This window comes from Neofelis nebulosa, chromosome 8, assembly GCF_028018385.1.
Source record: "Neofelis nebulosa isolate mNeoNeb1 chromosome 8, mNeoNeb1.pri, whole genome shotgun sequence".
Classification (NCBI taxonomy): Eukaryota; Metazoa; Chordata; class Mammalia; order Carnivora; family Felidae; genus Neofelis; species Neofelis nebulosa.
The window spans coordinates 116,979,318-116,992,955 of record NC_080789.1 but is presented as its reverse complement, the minus strand read 5'-3'; the positions used below and the strand labels follow the sequence as shown (position 1 = coordinate 116,992,955).

The window sequence follows — 13,638 nt, the reverse complement described above, 5'->3', positions numbered from 1 at the left end:
GGAGCACTGTAAAATGAGCCTGGGACATCTTGTAGTGCCAAAAGGAAAGAAACAAGCAGGCCCACATTGACAGGAGGATATCAAAGGGGCCAAAGCTGGAACGACTGGAACAACAAAATAAATTTTGTATTGGATTATAACCCAAAATATCAATAAATATCCATGAGTCCATACTGATACGAATAAACGAATAGGAGAAAAAAGACAAAATATTCCAAATATTTTATATAGAAACTTTAGCCTAAAGGAGGGAGAACATAACACACAGTGTAGACTGCACAGTATGGTACAGTGTGGAACGAATGGAAAAAGAGAATAATGTTACAGTGGAGAAATCTGACGAATACTATTTTAGCCAGTTGACCAACATCAATAGTCATAAATCAGGTTGAGAGTATGTACCCTTGATATGATAGCAATGGCACTTAAATCAGACAAATTCTAACAGAGGGGAATTCTATAGCATACCTGACTAGAACTCCTAAGAACTGTCAGGGTCACCAAAGACAAAAAAAAAAAAAAAAAAAAAAAAAAAGTCTGAGAAACCCTCATAGCCAAGAGGAGCCGAATGAGATCATGACAATCAAATGTGATGGGAGATCCTGGAGCAAAAACAAACAAACAAACAAACAAACAAACAAAAAAAGACATTAGGGGAAAACAAAGAAAATCTGAATAAAGTATAGATTTTAGTTAATAATAGGGTTTCAATATTGATTCACTAATTGAAGTGAATGTGCCAAACTAAGGTAAGATGTTAATCGGGGAAACAAGGTATAGGGTATACTGGAACTCTCAGTATTATCTTCATAATCTCTCTGCAAATCTAAAAAATAAAGTCCATTGAAATTTAAAAAAAAAAAAAAAACAAGAAAGAAAATCCAGAACATATATTGGTGAACAATGGAGGGGATATTACAAATTTATATCAAAAGAATGGACTACTGAATAAGTTATTTGGGGACTACTGGTTGTTCATGTGGGAAATAAAATTAGACAATTATTATTTCACTCCACATATAAATTACAGTTGGACTAAAATTCCAAATGTATACAAACTGTGTTAATTATTGGAAAAAAAATCTTAGAGAATATCTTCATGACCTTGCGGTAGGTAGGAAAGCACAAGAAAAAAAAAAAAAAGCATTAACCATACAGAAAAGATTGATATGCCCACATAAAAATTTTCAACTTCAATAAAAGAAATACTATTTAAGAAAAAAAGGACAAATGGCTGACCAGAAAAAATGGCATTCAACCTAGAATGTCCCATAATATACAAAATACAAAGAAATTCTGTAAAAACATGAAAAAATGGTAACCGATAGAAAAAACGGGAAAGGATGTGAATTGACAAATCAGAGGAATAAATGGCCATTAAACGAATGGAAATCTGCTCAATATCAGGAGTAATGCACATTCAACACTTAAGATACCATGTTTTGTCCATCAAATGGGCAAAAATTATCAAGGCTTATGATATCGAAGCTCGACAAGAATATGGGGGAAAGAATCCCCAATGTACTGTCCATGGGATCATTAAGTGCCTTAACCACTCTGGAGGACAATTTGATAACATCCATTAAATACTCACATCTTTTTTCCCAAAATATTATAAGAGAAGCAAAACCAGGGTTTTCATCAACAGAAGTATGGCTCATTACACTGTGATACTACAAAAAAGTATGCCTTAGTTTAAAAGAATGAGGTAGATACATAAATGGTTGTATAGATAGATAGGTCATATATATATATATATATATATATATATATATATATATATATATATATTTATATACACACACACGCGTATACACACACACGCGTATACACACACACGCGTATACACACACACGCGTATACACACACACGCGTATACACACACATATATATACACACACGTATATATATACACACACGTGTATATATATACACGCACGTATATACATATATACGTGCGTGTATATGTATACATCGTATACGTATATATATATATACACACACATACGTGTATGTATACATACGTGTATACATACACGTATATATATACACGTATGTATACATATACAAACACACACACACACCCTGTGGAATTCCAGCTCTGAGATCTTACTTGATATAGGAAAAAAGGTTCTAGAACAATCCACAGAGAACAGAATCTGATTAAAAAGGAACAAAGACATAAAACAACACACTTATGTACATCCGTGTGTAAGTGTTTAATGTATACAACATTCTTGAAGGATACTCATCAAATGAGAAAGAAAATGAGACCGGGGCAGAGAATGGGTGGGTAATTAAGAATTCCTTTCTTTTTTTATCTATGCATCTTTGACAACGACGATGATTTTATATATTACCTGTGTAACTGCATTTTTTCCCCTTGGTGAAATCAGTAGAAAGGGGGAGAGGGAGAAGTGGTATAAGCTTTACACTGAAAGTATAGTCCCACACGAGGACTATGTGCTTCAGGGGCCACTGGGAGCCACTCCCCTGCCACCCGAGCTTCTGCCTCTGCCCTTCGGTTACGCTCTCTAGCTCTGTACCCAGGAGAGGACGTTGCTAAGCAACCCTGCTTAGGGTAAAAATGACCCCTGACTGGCAAACTGCATCTGGTCTGCAAGGGACTAGAAGGGAACCATAAGCATCTGATGCGTGCACCATACTTTGGAACTTCCCTGAATGCAGTGACTCTTGGAGCAGGTCTTCTCTGCTGGACTCAAGCCTTGTTGGGCATACAGGTCAAAAAATATCACAAAGCCAGGTGTGAATGACACAGGCACTTTAGATCCGCATCAAGGGAGCCAGCTACGTGTGGAAAAGTCCTTTTTAAATTCTGAATAGCCTCTGCTATTTTCATGACTGACCCTTCAACTGCCCCATAAACTATAAATACTCCATTTTAATCATTCCTTAAGAAAGATGTAAGCAACAATATTTTGCATTCAATTAAACTAAGGCATTTTTGGCAAACAGCAAGGCATGAAACTTATTCATTACATAACTGTAGTAAATTTATGGCTCAAATAAATTTTATCTATAATTTCCCAAACCACTATGGAAAGTTAAATCATTCATTTTATATAGTAGAACACAATGTGGGACTTTATAAAAACTAAAACGAAGAAAAAAAATTTTCCAAAAGGAGCTGGCTTCCAAGTTAATGTCTTGAGAAAAAAAGATTTTCAGGTATTTAAACATCAAAATTACTTCCTCAGAAAAACTAACCCTCAGTGTAAATTACAGTGGAAAAAAATCATTACTGATGGATAAAGATGAGACAAAACTTGCCAAAGCGTTAGGATGGATATGCTTGAAATAGCAAGAATGATATTTCCAAATTTGTGATTCAGCTTTGTGAAAATCATGGTACCAGTAACTGCCCACACTGAGACCACTATCTCAGCTGCTTACGGAACGGCAGTGATGGAACCAAATTCAGTATGGTCAGTGCAACACATGAGACGTTCTTTTTAGTCACATACCATGCCATTTCTTTTGAGAGGTCTTAAAAGTACAAGGCATAGCTCCCCCACCCCACTCACATTCTGTTTTAACAGTTCTGGGGGCACCTGCGTGGCTCAGTCCATTAAGCGTCCGACTCTTAATTTCGGCTCAGGTCATGATCCCCGAGTCCTGGGATTGGCCATGGAGCCTGCTTAAAATACTCTCTCCCTCTCCCCCCCAAAAAAAAAGTTCTGGGAAGGGTTCATGAATCTACATTTTTAACAAGTGCTGATTCTCAGACCTATAAATACAGAGAACAAACTGATGGTTTCCAGAGGGGAAGTGGGTAGAGGGTGGGCAAAATGGACCAAGGGTAGTGGAGACACAGGCTTCTAGTTAAGGAATGAGTAAGTCACGGGAATAAAAGACACCGCATAGGAATATAGTCAATGATACTACATGGTGTCACTGTATGGTGACAGATGGTAGCTATACTTGTAGTCAGTGGACACAGCTTAACATATAGAGAAGCTGAATCACTGTATTGTAAAGCTGGAACTAATGTAACACTGTATGTCAAGCATACTCTGAAAACTTTTTTAAATTAAAACCAAAGAGTGCTGATTCCGGGGAACCTCAGAACAGGACCTCAAAGGGGCACTGACCTCCTTCACCCGCCTCCTGAAACAGGTCGGAAGGAAGAGGACTTTACACATACATGTGGTTTTTTTCTTTCTTGGAACTCTTTATTCTAAGTATCACTAAATCTTACAACAGATAGTAAGGTGAAATATGCTTGTTTTAACTGAATCCCTTAATGACATATCAACTTCAGGATAGTTGGTTCCCACCCCCCACCCCCTCCGGTGACAGGAAGAAAGAAAACGCAAGAATGGGGTAGGGACAATATTGTATTTCTTAAAGGAAAACAGTGCCAGGTCTGAAGGTTATTAAACCTGAGTGAAGAGTACCAGGAGTATCATGGGATTTGCCATACTTTATTGCATGCTTAAAATATTCGCTTGTTTTTTTAAAGAAATTTAAATGCATGGCATTATCACAAAGGGGAAGACCATATAAGAGCATCAGCACAAGCCATCGCTACCAGGAGAAAGCAGTGTTCAGTCAACGTCCTCTGACGACGTTTACCTTGGAAGGAGGCATCCTAGTTGCTTTTGTGCCCCTCTTGCTGGTTACGGAAAAACAGGCATGATCTGTTCGCACTTACTGAAAGCAATGCTGTTTTTCACTGCGAACAAGAAAATGCAAGGACGGAAGGAAAACCGCCCCTCTTGGTTCACATACCTGTGTCACTACCAGATCCTGTTGACAACGCCGGCATGATGCAAGCCGCAGGCTGGGACAACGCACACCAAACGCTCTCCACTTAGAAACCCACAGGGGAGTCCAGGTCCGTGGCCAACAGCCACGCTGTCGACCAAGATTTATCGTGCAGGCCGTTTCTAAAAAGAGAAGAAACGCTTTAAAAATAATAATAATAATAGGGGAGACTACCAAACTGCGACATTCTGCAACTAACTCAAAATTCTTATTCCAACACACTTACCAGAAAGATCAGATCTTCCAAAGTTTACACGTCTCCGCTACGTGTAAATATTAAGTGCGGGAGTTTTTTATCTTGATGGGAGGTTTCTAATTAAAACCGTTAAAGTTCCTCATACATGTATCAAGGCTTCCTTAAAGATTTTCACAGTTGGAGTGCTGAATGCACAGACTGAGAACTTAAAGATTTTTACGCCAATGCGATCCTAAAATCCTTTGCCTCTATTATTGCGATCCCACGCTATCTTCCTAATGCAGAACAGAGACTCTATAGACTGTCAACAACTTATAAGTAATTGTAATTTTTTCAACAGCTCGTCCTAATAAGACAACTGCAGAGTTCTCTGCCTGAAAGCTGCGAATTCACCCTGAAAAACTACTAGAATTGACGATGTTAGAGATTCACAGAAGTGTTAGTAATCTCAACGAAACCTACCAATCCGAGCTAACGTATGAAAGTAAATTCTTTTAGTAAAAACTAAGCTTTGATGCACCTTTGAAAAATATCCATTTTTTTTCAAAAGCTGTTTTCACCAAGGTTTATCCTGAAATAATTAGGAAGGCACTATTGAATAGCAGCTAAAGAGCAAGGACTCCAGAGTTTGACTTGACCTTTCATTCGGCTGAGTCTGTGATCTTGGACAAGTTATTGAATCTTATTGTGCCCTAATTTCCTTACATACAAACGGAGAGAACAGCACTTCAGGACTGTTTGATAATTATACACGCTAAGGCTCGCAACACAGCATCTGGCACATAACAAGCAAACAAGAAACGCTGGCCATTATAACTGGAGTTGTTTAGCTCAAGCAGTAAGATTATAAAATGCAAACATAAAAGAAAGTAGCAAGATTAAAATTTACGTTGGCCTGACACCCGGGAGAAGGCCATGTGGTTTAAATTTAGACTGCGGCTGCCTAATCACGGAAAAATACACTACATTTACACTTTTTAGAAATCAGAAGACCCACACAATGCGTTTAGGTCCATTTTTTAGTGCATTTTCCCCAGTTCTCTATAAAGCAAAGTCAGTAATTTAAAGGCATATTTTAACATATATTAACAAGAAAAACAGATATTGTAAACACTCAAAAAACTGGCTCACTTCAATTCATAAAGCCTTTAAGTTGCTGATTCATATTACAGAGTAAGGAAAAATGAACTTGCCAAACTTCACTTGAAAAAGTCCAAACTGTAAAATTCTATTAAGACCTTCTAAATTAGCTATTTAATTATCAAAGTGAACTTTAGTATGAAAAAACTCACCAGACTCTCTTGAACCAGACTATCTGTTGGAACGGCCTGCATTTTGTTTCGTATTATGAAGGCTGGCAAAGTTAAAATATGCAGACGTATCCATACAGAGAAGACTATTAATTAAAAATGTAAGAGCAGTTATTTTCAATACCAAATGAAAATATAAATCACTAAGCTAAAAATAAGAGAAAAAGACTTAAGTGTCACTAACGCCCACCCATGAGGCTGTTTTCCCCAATAATTTTAAAACGTAACTCTGCTTTTGCTTTCATAAATGATTCTAAACAATCAGGATTAAAATTCAGCTACATACAAGTGTTGGTTAATTGGAAATCAAAGAAAAAAAAACCAGACCATAATTTCAAGAAAGCATTCAATAAGACTTCTCTGTTTTGCTGAGAAAAAAGGAGGAAACGGCTGAAATTTGGAAAGTGTAGGCACACACCTTTCTCCCATTAAGGCAATATGTACACGTATGTGGGTAGACAGCTATCACATGTGTGTGTAGATAACTTAAGCTCTTTATGCCATAAGTCATAATTTCAATAGTACAGATTGTTTAACTATAGAAATATATATACACAGTTTATACCCTGTAAACTACCACTTTCCTCACACCTTAGAGAACTTACAATGTTTCACTTTTATAAATCGCCAACACTGTATAATAAGTGATCTTCTGCTTATATCAAACATTCTAGGATACTAAGACAACCTCACATTCCCACATCAAAACACCCTTCTGAATTGATGCTGCTGGACATATAAGGCCACTTATGAAAGGCCTTAGCATTTCGCATTTTTTATTTCATAATGAACACTTGCGGTTAAATTTTTCCAAAGCTGTATCACCTAAGAAATATACGCTACAAAGTAATTATCTTCTCAGAACATATGTAAGTGTATTAATAAAAAATAAATGGCTTGATAAAATCCCAACCAGTAAAATGCTTACTATTTTGTGGAATGAAGCAGAGTTGCTGGGTTTAACTTTCAAACTGAGCTCAATTTTTCTAGTAATCATGTTATTTTCTTTGGCTAAATTTATTGAAAATACTTTGGAATTTGTCAGAACCCAGTCATAATTATTACTGACTGTTGTATGGAATCGATTTACTACAACACAAAAATACCAGCTGTTACAGTATGTCCTGAGAGGGATTACCGAATATTCTTAAATTGAAGTTCAATCCATCTTTCCATAAAAGAGAGAGAGACCCAAACGCCAGGAACCTAACAGCGGTATCAAGTGCACCTGAAGCATTTACAATACCCAATAGAACTATTACAACCCTCCTTTAAAAAGGCTTATTTTTGAAATTTCATTATTCCAGTTGTACCTTGCTTCTATATATCACACAGTATCAGGTTCTTCTGGCATCGATCATGTGGAAACAGTGAAATACGTGAAGGTCTATGAGCTTACAATGTTCAATTTCCACTGGCCCCGGGTAACCCTTAGGGCTCCCGTAGCACTCGTGACACCTAATGGTCGACCGTGGAAGTGCAAGTGTTTGTCGCTGAAAGGTTTTTTTTGTGTTTTTTTTTGTTTTTTTTTTTTTCTTTTTTGGAGTTTTCAGTAAAGCAAGAATGGTCTTAATTGTACCTAGCGAAATAGTCACCTGCAAAAATTTTCATTAATATTCATATACACACTATTAGAGAAATACACACTCCTCCTGTATGCCTCTTCCTCTCTATATAACACGTCACTTCGGACACCAAGCGTCGTTTCCCACACATCAGGCAATTCTGCAACACGAGCTGAGCGTCCTACAGTTTAATTCAATTCTGACACTATCTACCTGGAGACAGCATCAGATCCCACAGGTTAAGGGCACCGTCCCACAAGACTGCCGCTACTCGCACCCCTCCCCCCACCCCCCAACGTCAATCCCAATTCAGGCCGTCACCTGTGCTTCCGATGGATGAACTATAGACCGGAAGTTCCCGTGAACCCCTGCTTGGTTTTTATTCATTTGTGAGAGCCACCACTCAAAAACCTTTGCTGACTAGATCACTGGTTTATTATGAAAGGGTACAACTCAGGAACAGCCAGATGGAGGAGACGCAAAGGGCAAGGTGTGTGCGAAGGAGAACGGAGCCTCCATGCCTTCTCCCTCTTAGGGTGCACCGACTCCCGGCGGGGTTTTTATGGAGACTTCATTTTATAGGCATGGTTGATTCAATCGGCCAGGCCCCTAGCCCTCCTCGCATCTCCAGAGGTGGGACTGCCGGGTTCCAACTCGCTAACCTACTCGAGGCTGGTCAGCTGGCAACCTGCCCCCATTCTCAGGAGCTTCCCTCGCACAAGTCACGGCATTACCATGATCTCAGGTGTGTCTGAAAGGGGCGTGTCATCACTGACAAGATACGTTTATCACTCTTACCACCTGGGTTTAATTCCAAGGGTTTTTAGGAGCTCTGTGTGAAAACCAAACACACATTTCTTACTATAAATCACCATACTACACCTACCCACGAAGTTTTTAGGCAGATGAGCAAGAAATCAAGCAGTGGACCTAGTTTCCAAACACATTTCCTCTCAATGGGGCGGACTATTCAAGAACATGAAAACTTCTAATTAACTGTCATCGTAAATAATTAATCATAGTAATATGCTGCCATTGCTGGAGATTGCAACTGTACCCAGTCGTCCAGTAACTTCACCAGTTACAAATATTCCAAGTTGCACTTCCAAAATCTGAGAGAGCAATAAAATAGCACAGAGTAAACTTCTAAAAAAAAAAAAAAAAAAAAAAAAATTTACATTGATGATTTTTTTTAGACGCTCCATCTGAAAGATTTACTAGTTATATTGGCCAGTACAAGCAGCCAACTGGTATCTGTTAACATTATTCAAAACCTCCTGAGTTAGAACTAAGAAAGGAGGCAACGTGTAGCCTAGTGGCATAGATCTGTTTATGTAAAATGGTATTTATGCCGTTTATACCAGCTGTCCTCCGTGTGGTCTGCAGACCCCCAGCGGTCTCCAGGACCCTCTCAGAGGCCAAATGTTCAGTAGGTCAAATTATTTTCATAGCAATTCTGAGATGCCATTTGCCTTTTGTGCTCCGTGCCCATCTTCACTGACAGCAAAAAGGAACGGTGGGTAATTCCACTGGCACCGAACTGAAACTGCCCATCCTTGTGCTCTTCAGTGCCAAGCACGCTCGTGAAAAAGGAAGAAAACAAAGACGGGGGGGGGGGGGGTCATTCTAGAATGCTCTTAATAAAGTAAAAAGTTCTTAATTAAATCACTAAATAATTGCCTCTTCAGTATCCATCTTTTTAACGTTCTGTGTGATGAAATGAGAAATACGCAGAAAGCGAAGCTGCCTTAAAATGAAGTCATGTCTGTCTCAAAGAAAAACACCTGTGCAATGCTTTTTAGTAAACTATGCTAGCCATGTTTTTCATGAGAAACCATTTGTATTTGGAAAGACAACTGAAAGGCAAATTATTCAGCTAGTCCCCTTCATCGGGCTCGAGTATTTGCTAAATATTGTCTGGCAAATGAATGAAGGGAGTCTGGGACTCAAGAAAAATTGACGGTGTGTGTTGCTAATGATAAAACATAAGCTTTCAAGCAATAAAAGTACAATTTTTCTTAATTTGAGAGAGAGTATGCACATGTACGTGAACAGGGGAGGGGCAGAGGGAGAGAATCTAGTGTTTATTTTAATGTTTATTTAATTTTTTTAATGTTTATTTTGAGACAGAGACAAGAGTGCACTTGAGCAGGGGAGGGGCAGAGAGTGGGGGAGAGAGGAAGGGAGGGAGAGGGAGGGAGGGAGGGAGGGAGGGAGAGAGGGAGAGAGGGAGGGAGGGAGAAAGAATGAATCCCAAGCAGACTCCACACTATCAGCACATAGCCTGTTGTGGGGCTCGATCTCACAAACTGTGAGATCATGACCGGGGCTGAAATCCAGAGTTGGACACTTAACCGACTGAGCCATCCATGTGTCCTGAGAAAGAATGAATCTTAAGCAGGCTCCATGCTCACTGCAGAGTCTGACATGGGGCTTGATCCCACAACCTCGGGATCATGACCTGAGGTGGAAATCAAGAGTCCGACACTCAACCTCCTGAACCACCCAGGTGCCCCCCAAAATAAAATTTTATCAAACTTGGTTCCACTATAGGCTGTCCTGTCCTCACTTTGCAAGGTACCAAGTTCACTGACAAATGCAAACATGCTACAACCCAGCCCCCATTTTGCATAGTTCCAGTAGCTCCCCAATACCCAAAGGCTCTTCTGAGATCAGTGGTGATATTGACAAATGTGATCTTTTTTCATGTTTATTATTTTTGAGAGAGAGAGAGAGAGAGAGACGGCAAGCAAGAGCGAGCATGAACGGGGAGGGGCAGAGAGAGATGGAGACACAGAATCCAAAGCAGGCTCCAGGCTCTGAGCTGTAAGCCCACATGGGGCTGGAACTCACGGACCACGAGATCATGACCTGAAGTCGGATACTTAACCGACTGAGCCACCCAGGCACCCCAACAAATGTGATTTTTTAAATCATGTCTACATGTGGATTGTGAACGAGTAGTTTTGAAAATATCAATACGTGGTATTAGAAACTCATGCATGAATAGAAGATTCATTCAAAGTGCAATTGCGACAGGGCAATGGATTTCAAAAGTTCCAATATGATGAGCTTATTCATATATTTTCAGATTCCACGTTGAAACTCCTTTTAATAAACAACCAGGCAATGAGTTTTGGGGTTGTACCATAGAATCTCCACAATTCACTGAACAGGCTATTAAAATACTCTCCCTTTTCCATCTGCAGATCTGTGTGATTTTTTTTTCATATCTTTCAACCAAAATACACAGCAACAAATTAAAAAATACACAGGTATGGAAATAACAGTCTATTAATCCAGGTACCAGAGAAATTCCCAACTTACTAATGTTTTCCCTTTTGGGAAGCAAGTTATTTTTCATAAAAATGTTATTTATGTTAACACATAACAAGTTTAATATTGCTATTTTTTTTAAGATTTTAAGTAATCTCTACACCCAATGTGGGACTTGGAACTCACAACCCTGAGACCAAGAGTCACATGCTCTACTGACTGAGCCAGCCAGGCACCCCTAATATTTATTTTTAAATGAACTGAAATAATTTTTTACTCAGATTTAATATCCAATATGGTAAACAGCATATAATGCACATAAATAAAATTCTTTGAAGTCTTTAATAATTTTTAAGAGTGTAAAAAGGTCCAGGGGTGCCTAGGTGGCTCGGTTGGTTGAGCGTCTGACTCTTCATTTTGGCTCAGGTTATGATCCCAGGGTCGTGGGATCAAGCCCCACACTGGGCTCTGTGCTGAGCGTGAAGCCGGCTTGGGATTCTCTCTCTCTCTCTCTCTCCCCCTCTCTCCACCGTCTGCCCCTCTCTCCAGCTCGTGCTCTCTCTAAACATAAAAACAAATTTTCAAAAAGAGTGTAAAAAGTTCACAGACCCTAAAAGTTGAGAACTGCTAATCTATGCCAGTGATAAGCAAACACTTCCTGCAAAAGGCAGACAGTGAATACTTTAGCCTTTGTGGTCCCTATAGTGTTGGTCTCAACATAGACAACACATAAATGAGTTTGGTATGACTTTGTTCCTGTGGTATTTTATTTCCAGAAACAGAGAGGGGCTGAGTCTGCTGACCATTATTCTATGCCATGACACCCTAATCTGCTAGTGACTTGAAGATCTAAAATTAGCATGCTTTCCAGTAACATTTGTATTGGTAATTATTTAAATATTCAAAGGAAATGAGTTTTTTAAAACCACTTCCATTGTTTAATGCAGAAACACATGCAAAATAACAGATACAGATTTGCAAACTAGACCGTTCCTAATCATACACAAAATCATATCTGAATTTCATCTATTCCAAGAATATTATAATCTGTCCGTACACATAGAAAATTAAGACTCATTTAAAACCGGCAACCTGTTAGGGTGCTCTACATGTAAGAAAATGTTTTTTATGACCAAACACACACAAAAAATCCTAGCTCTCCAGGAAAAGGGAAAAATTATGAAAAATTAAAAACACCCTCCATTTTACAAACTCAAGAGGGTTCCATTGTTATATGACACAAGCTTCATATTATTTCCTTTCCATAAATACCGAAGCAACAGAAAAAGTAGAATCCCACTGAAAGAATCCTGTAAAACTTTAGACTGAAAAGAGAAGAAATGCTGCTTTAGAATCCCCAGGCCAAGACACCAGGTTGTAAGGCCACCAGGAAAGCCTACAAGGAGCACTGGCCCTGCTCGCCCAAAAGGGGCATTAAACACATGGCAGAGCTGACCCTGGTCAGGGGTCTTGGAGAGAAGGCACACACTGTCACACTCAATTCCTGCCCCCCCCACCGGAAGTACAGGTGTAATGCATGAACTGACACTCACAAGCAATGAGCTCCTTCCAGACTCTGCAAACCATCTACAGCAAATTAGTCCATCACGAGCCCAGTGTTTTCCCTCGGATCTTTCTCAAGTAAAACCGGCAGCGTTTCTAGAGCTGTGCACATCCCCCACCTCTCACAATGGGACGCTTTTTTTTTTTTTTGGACGACGGCTTTGTTTCATGATGTTTATGCCCTACCATCCACCGCTAAAGAATCATGGATAGTCTTCAAGAGTATACCATGAACCATAAATGACCCACTTTTTTTTTTTTTTCTGTGTTTTAGCACTTTCCTCTAATTGTCAGGGCAGGGGAGAATGATAACTTCCAATTTTCCTTGACCAATTCTCAATTTCAGATCCATCCCAGCATTCCACCTGTTTTCTCTTAAGTCTTCTCTATGGGGAAAAAAACCAATCTTGTAGTTGTTTTCGATAATTAAGAGACATCAGTATAATTTTCTATTTTTCTCGGGCTTAAATCACCTGACTACATTCCTTTAAGGAAGGAAACCATACCATCATGTGTCCTTAAAAACTGAAGCAGGGCACCTGGGTGGCTCAGTTGGTGAAGCATCCGACTTCAGCTCAGGTCGTGATCTCACACTTTGTGATTTCAAACCCTACATCGGGCTGTGCTGATGGCTTGGAGCCTGGAAACTGCTTCGGTTTCTGTGTCTCCCTCTCTCCCTGCCCCTCCTCCACTCACACCTTGTCTCTCTTCTCTCTCAAAAGTAAACATTAAATAAAAGACTGCATAATGAACCTTATTCAGAAGTACTTCTATACGTGACTGGTTCCATTTCTCCATGAACTCCCTCTCCCCGCAAGGTCAGAATAACCCCATGAGTTTACTTATAGGGAGAAAGCACCACCTAATGAGAGCACAGAGTTTGAAATGAGACAGACCTGCTCTGCCATACTGACTCCTGGTCTTGGCCAGACTATTTAAC

At 39.4% G+C, this 13,638-nt stretch overlaps 1 protein-coding gene across 7 annotated transcripts in view; it reads right to left on the bottom strand.

The window, feature by feature from the left end:
* MPP7 (MAGUK p55 scaffold protein 7) overlaps positions 1-13,638 on the bottom strand; it is a 301,509-nt gene that overhangs the window by 212,135 nt on the left and 75,736 nt on the right. For all 7 annotated transcript variants that reach the window (XM_058681606.1, XM_058681609.1, XM_058681612.1 and 4 more), the window contains one exon: positions 4,753-4,910. In XM_058681606.1, coding sequence (XP_058537589.1) covers positions 4,753-4,789 — 37 coding nt within the window. In that variant the 5' untranslated portion in view covers positions 4,790-4,910. Of the gene's footprint in view, positions 1-4,752; positions 4,911-13,638 lie in introns of those variants that run through there.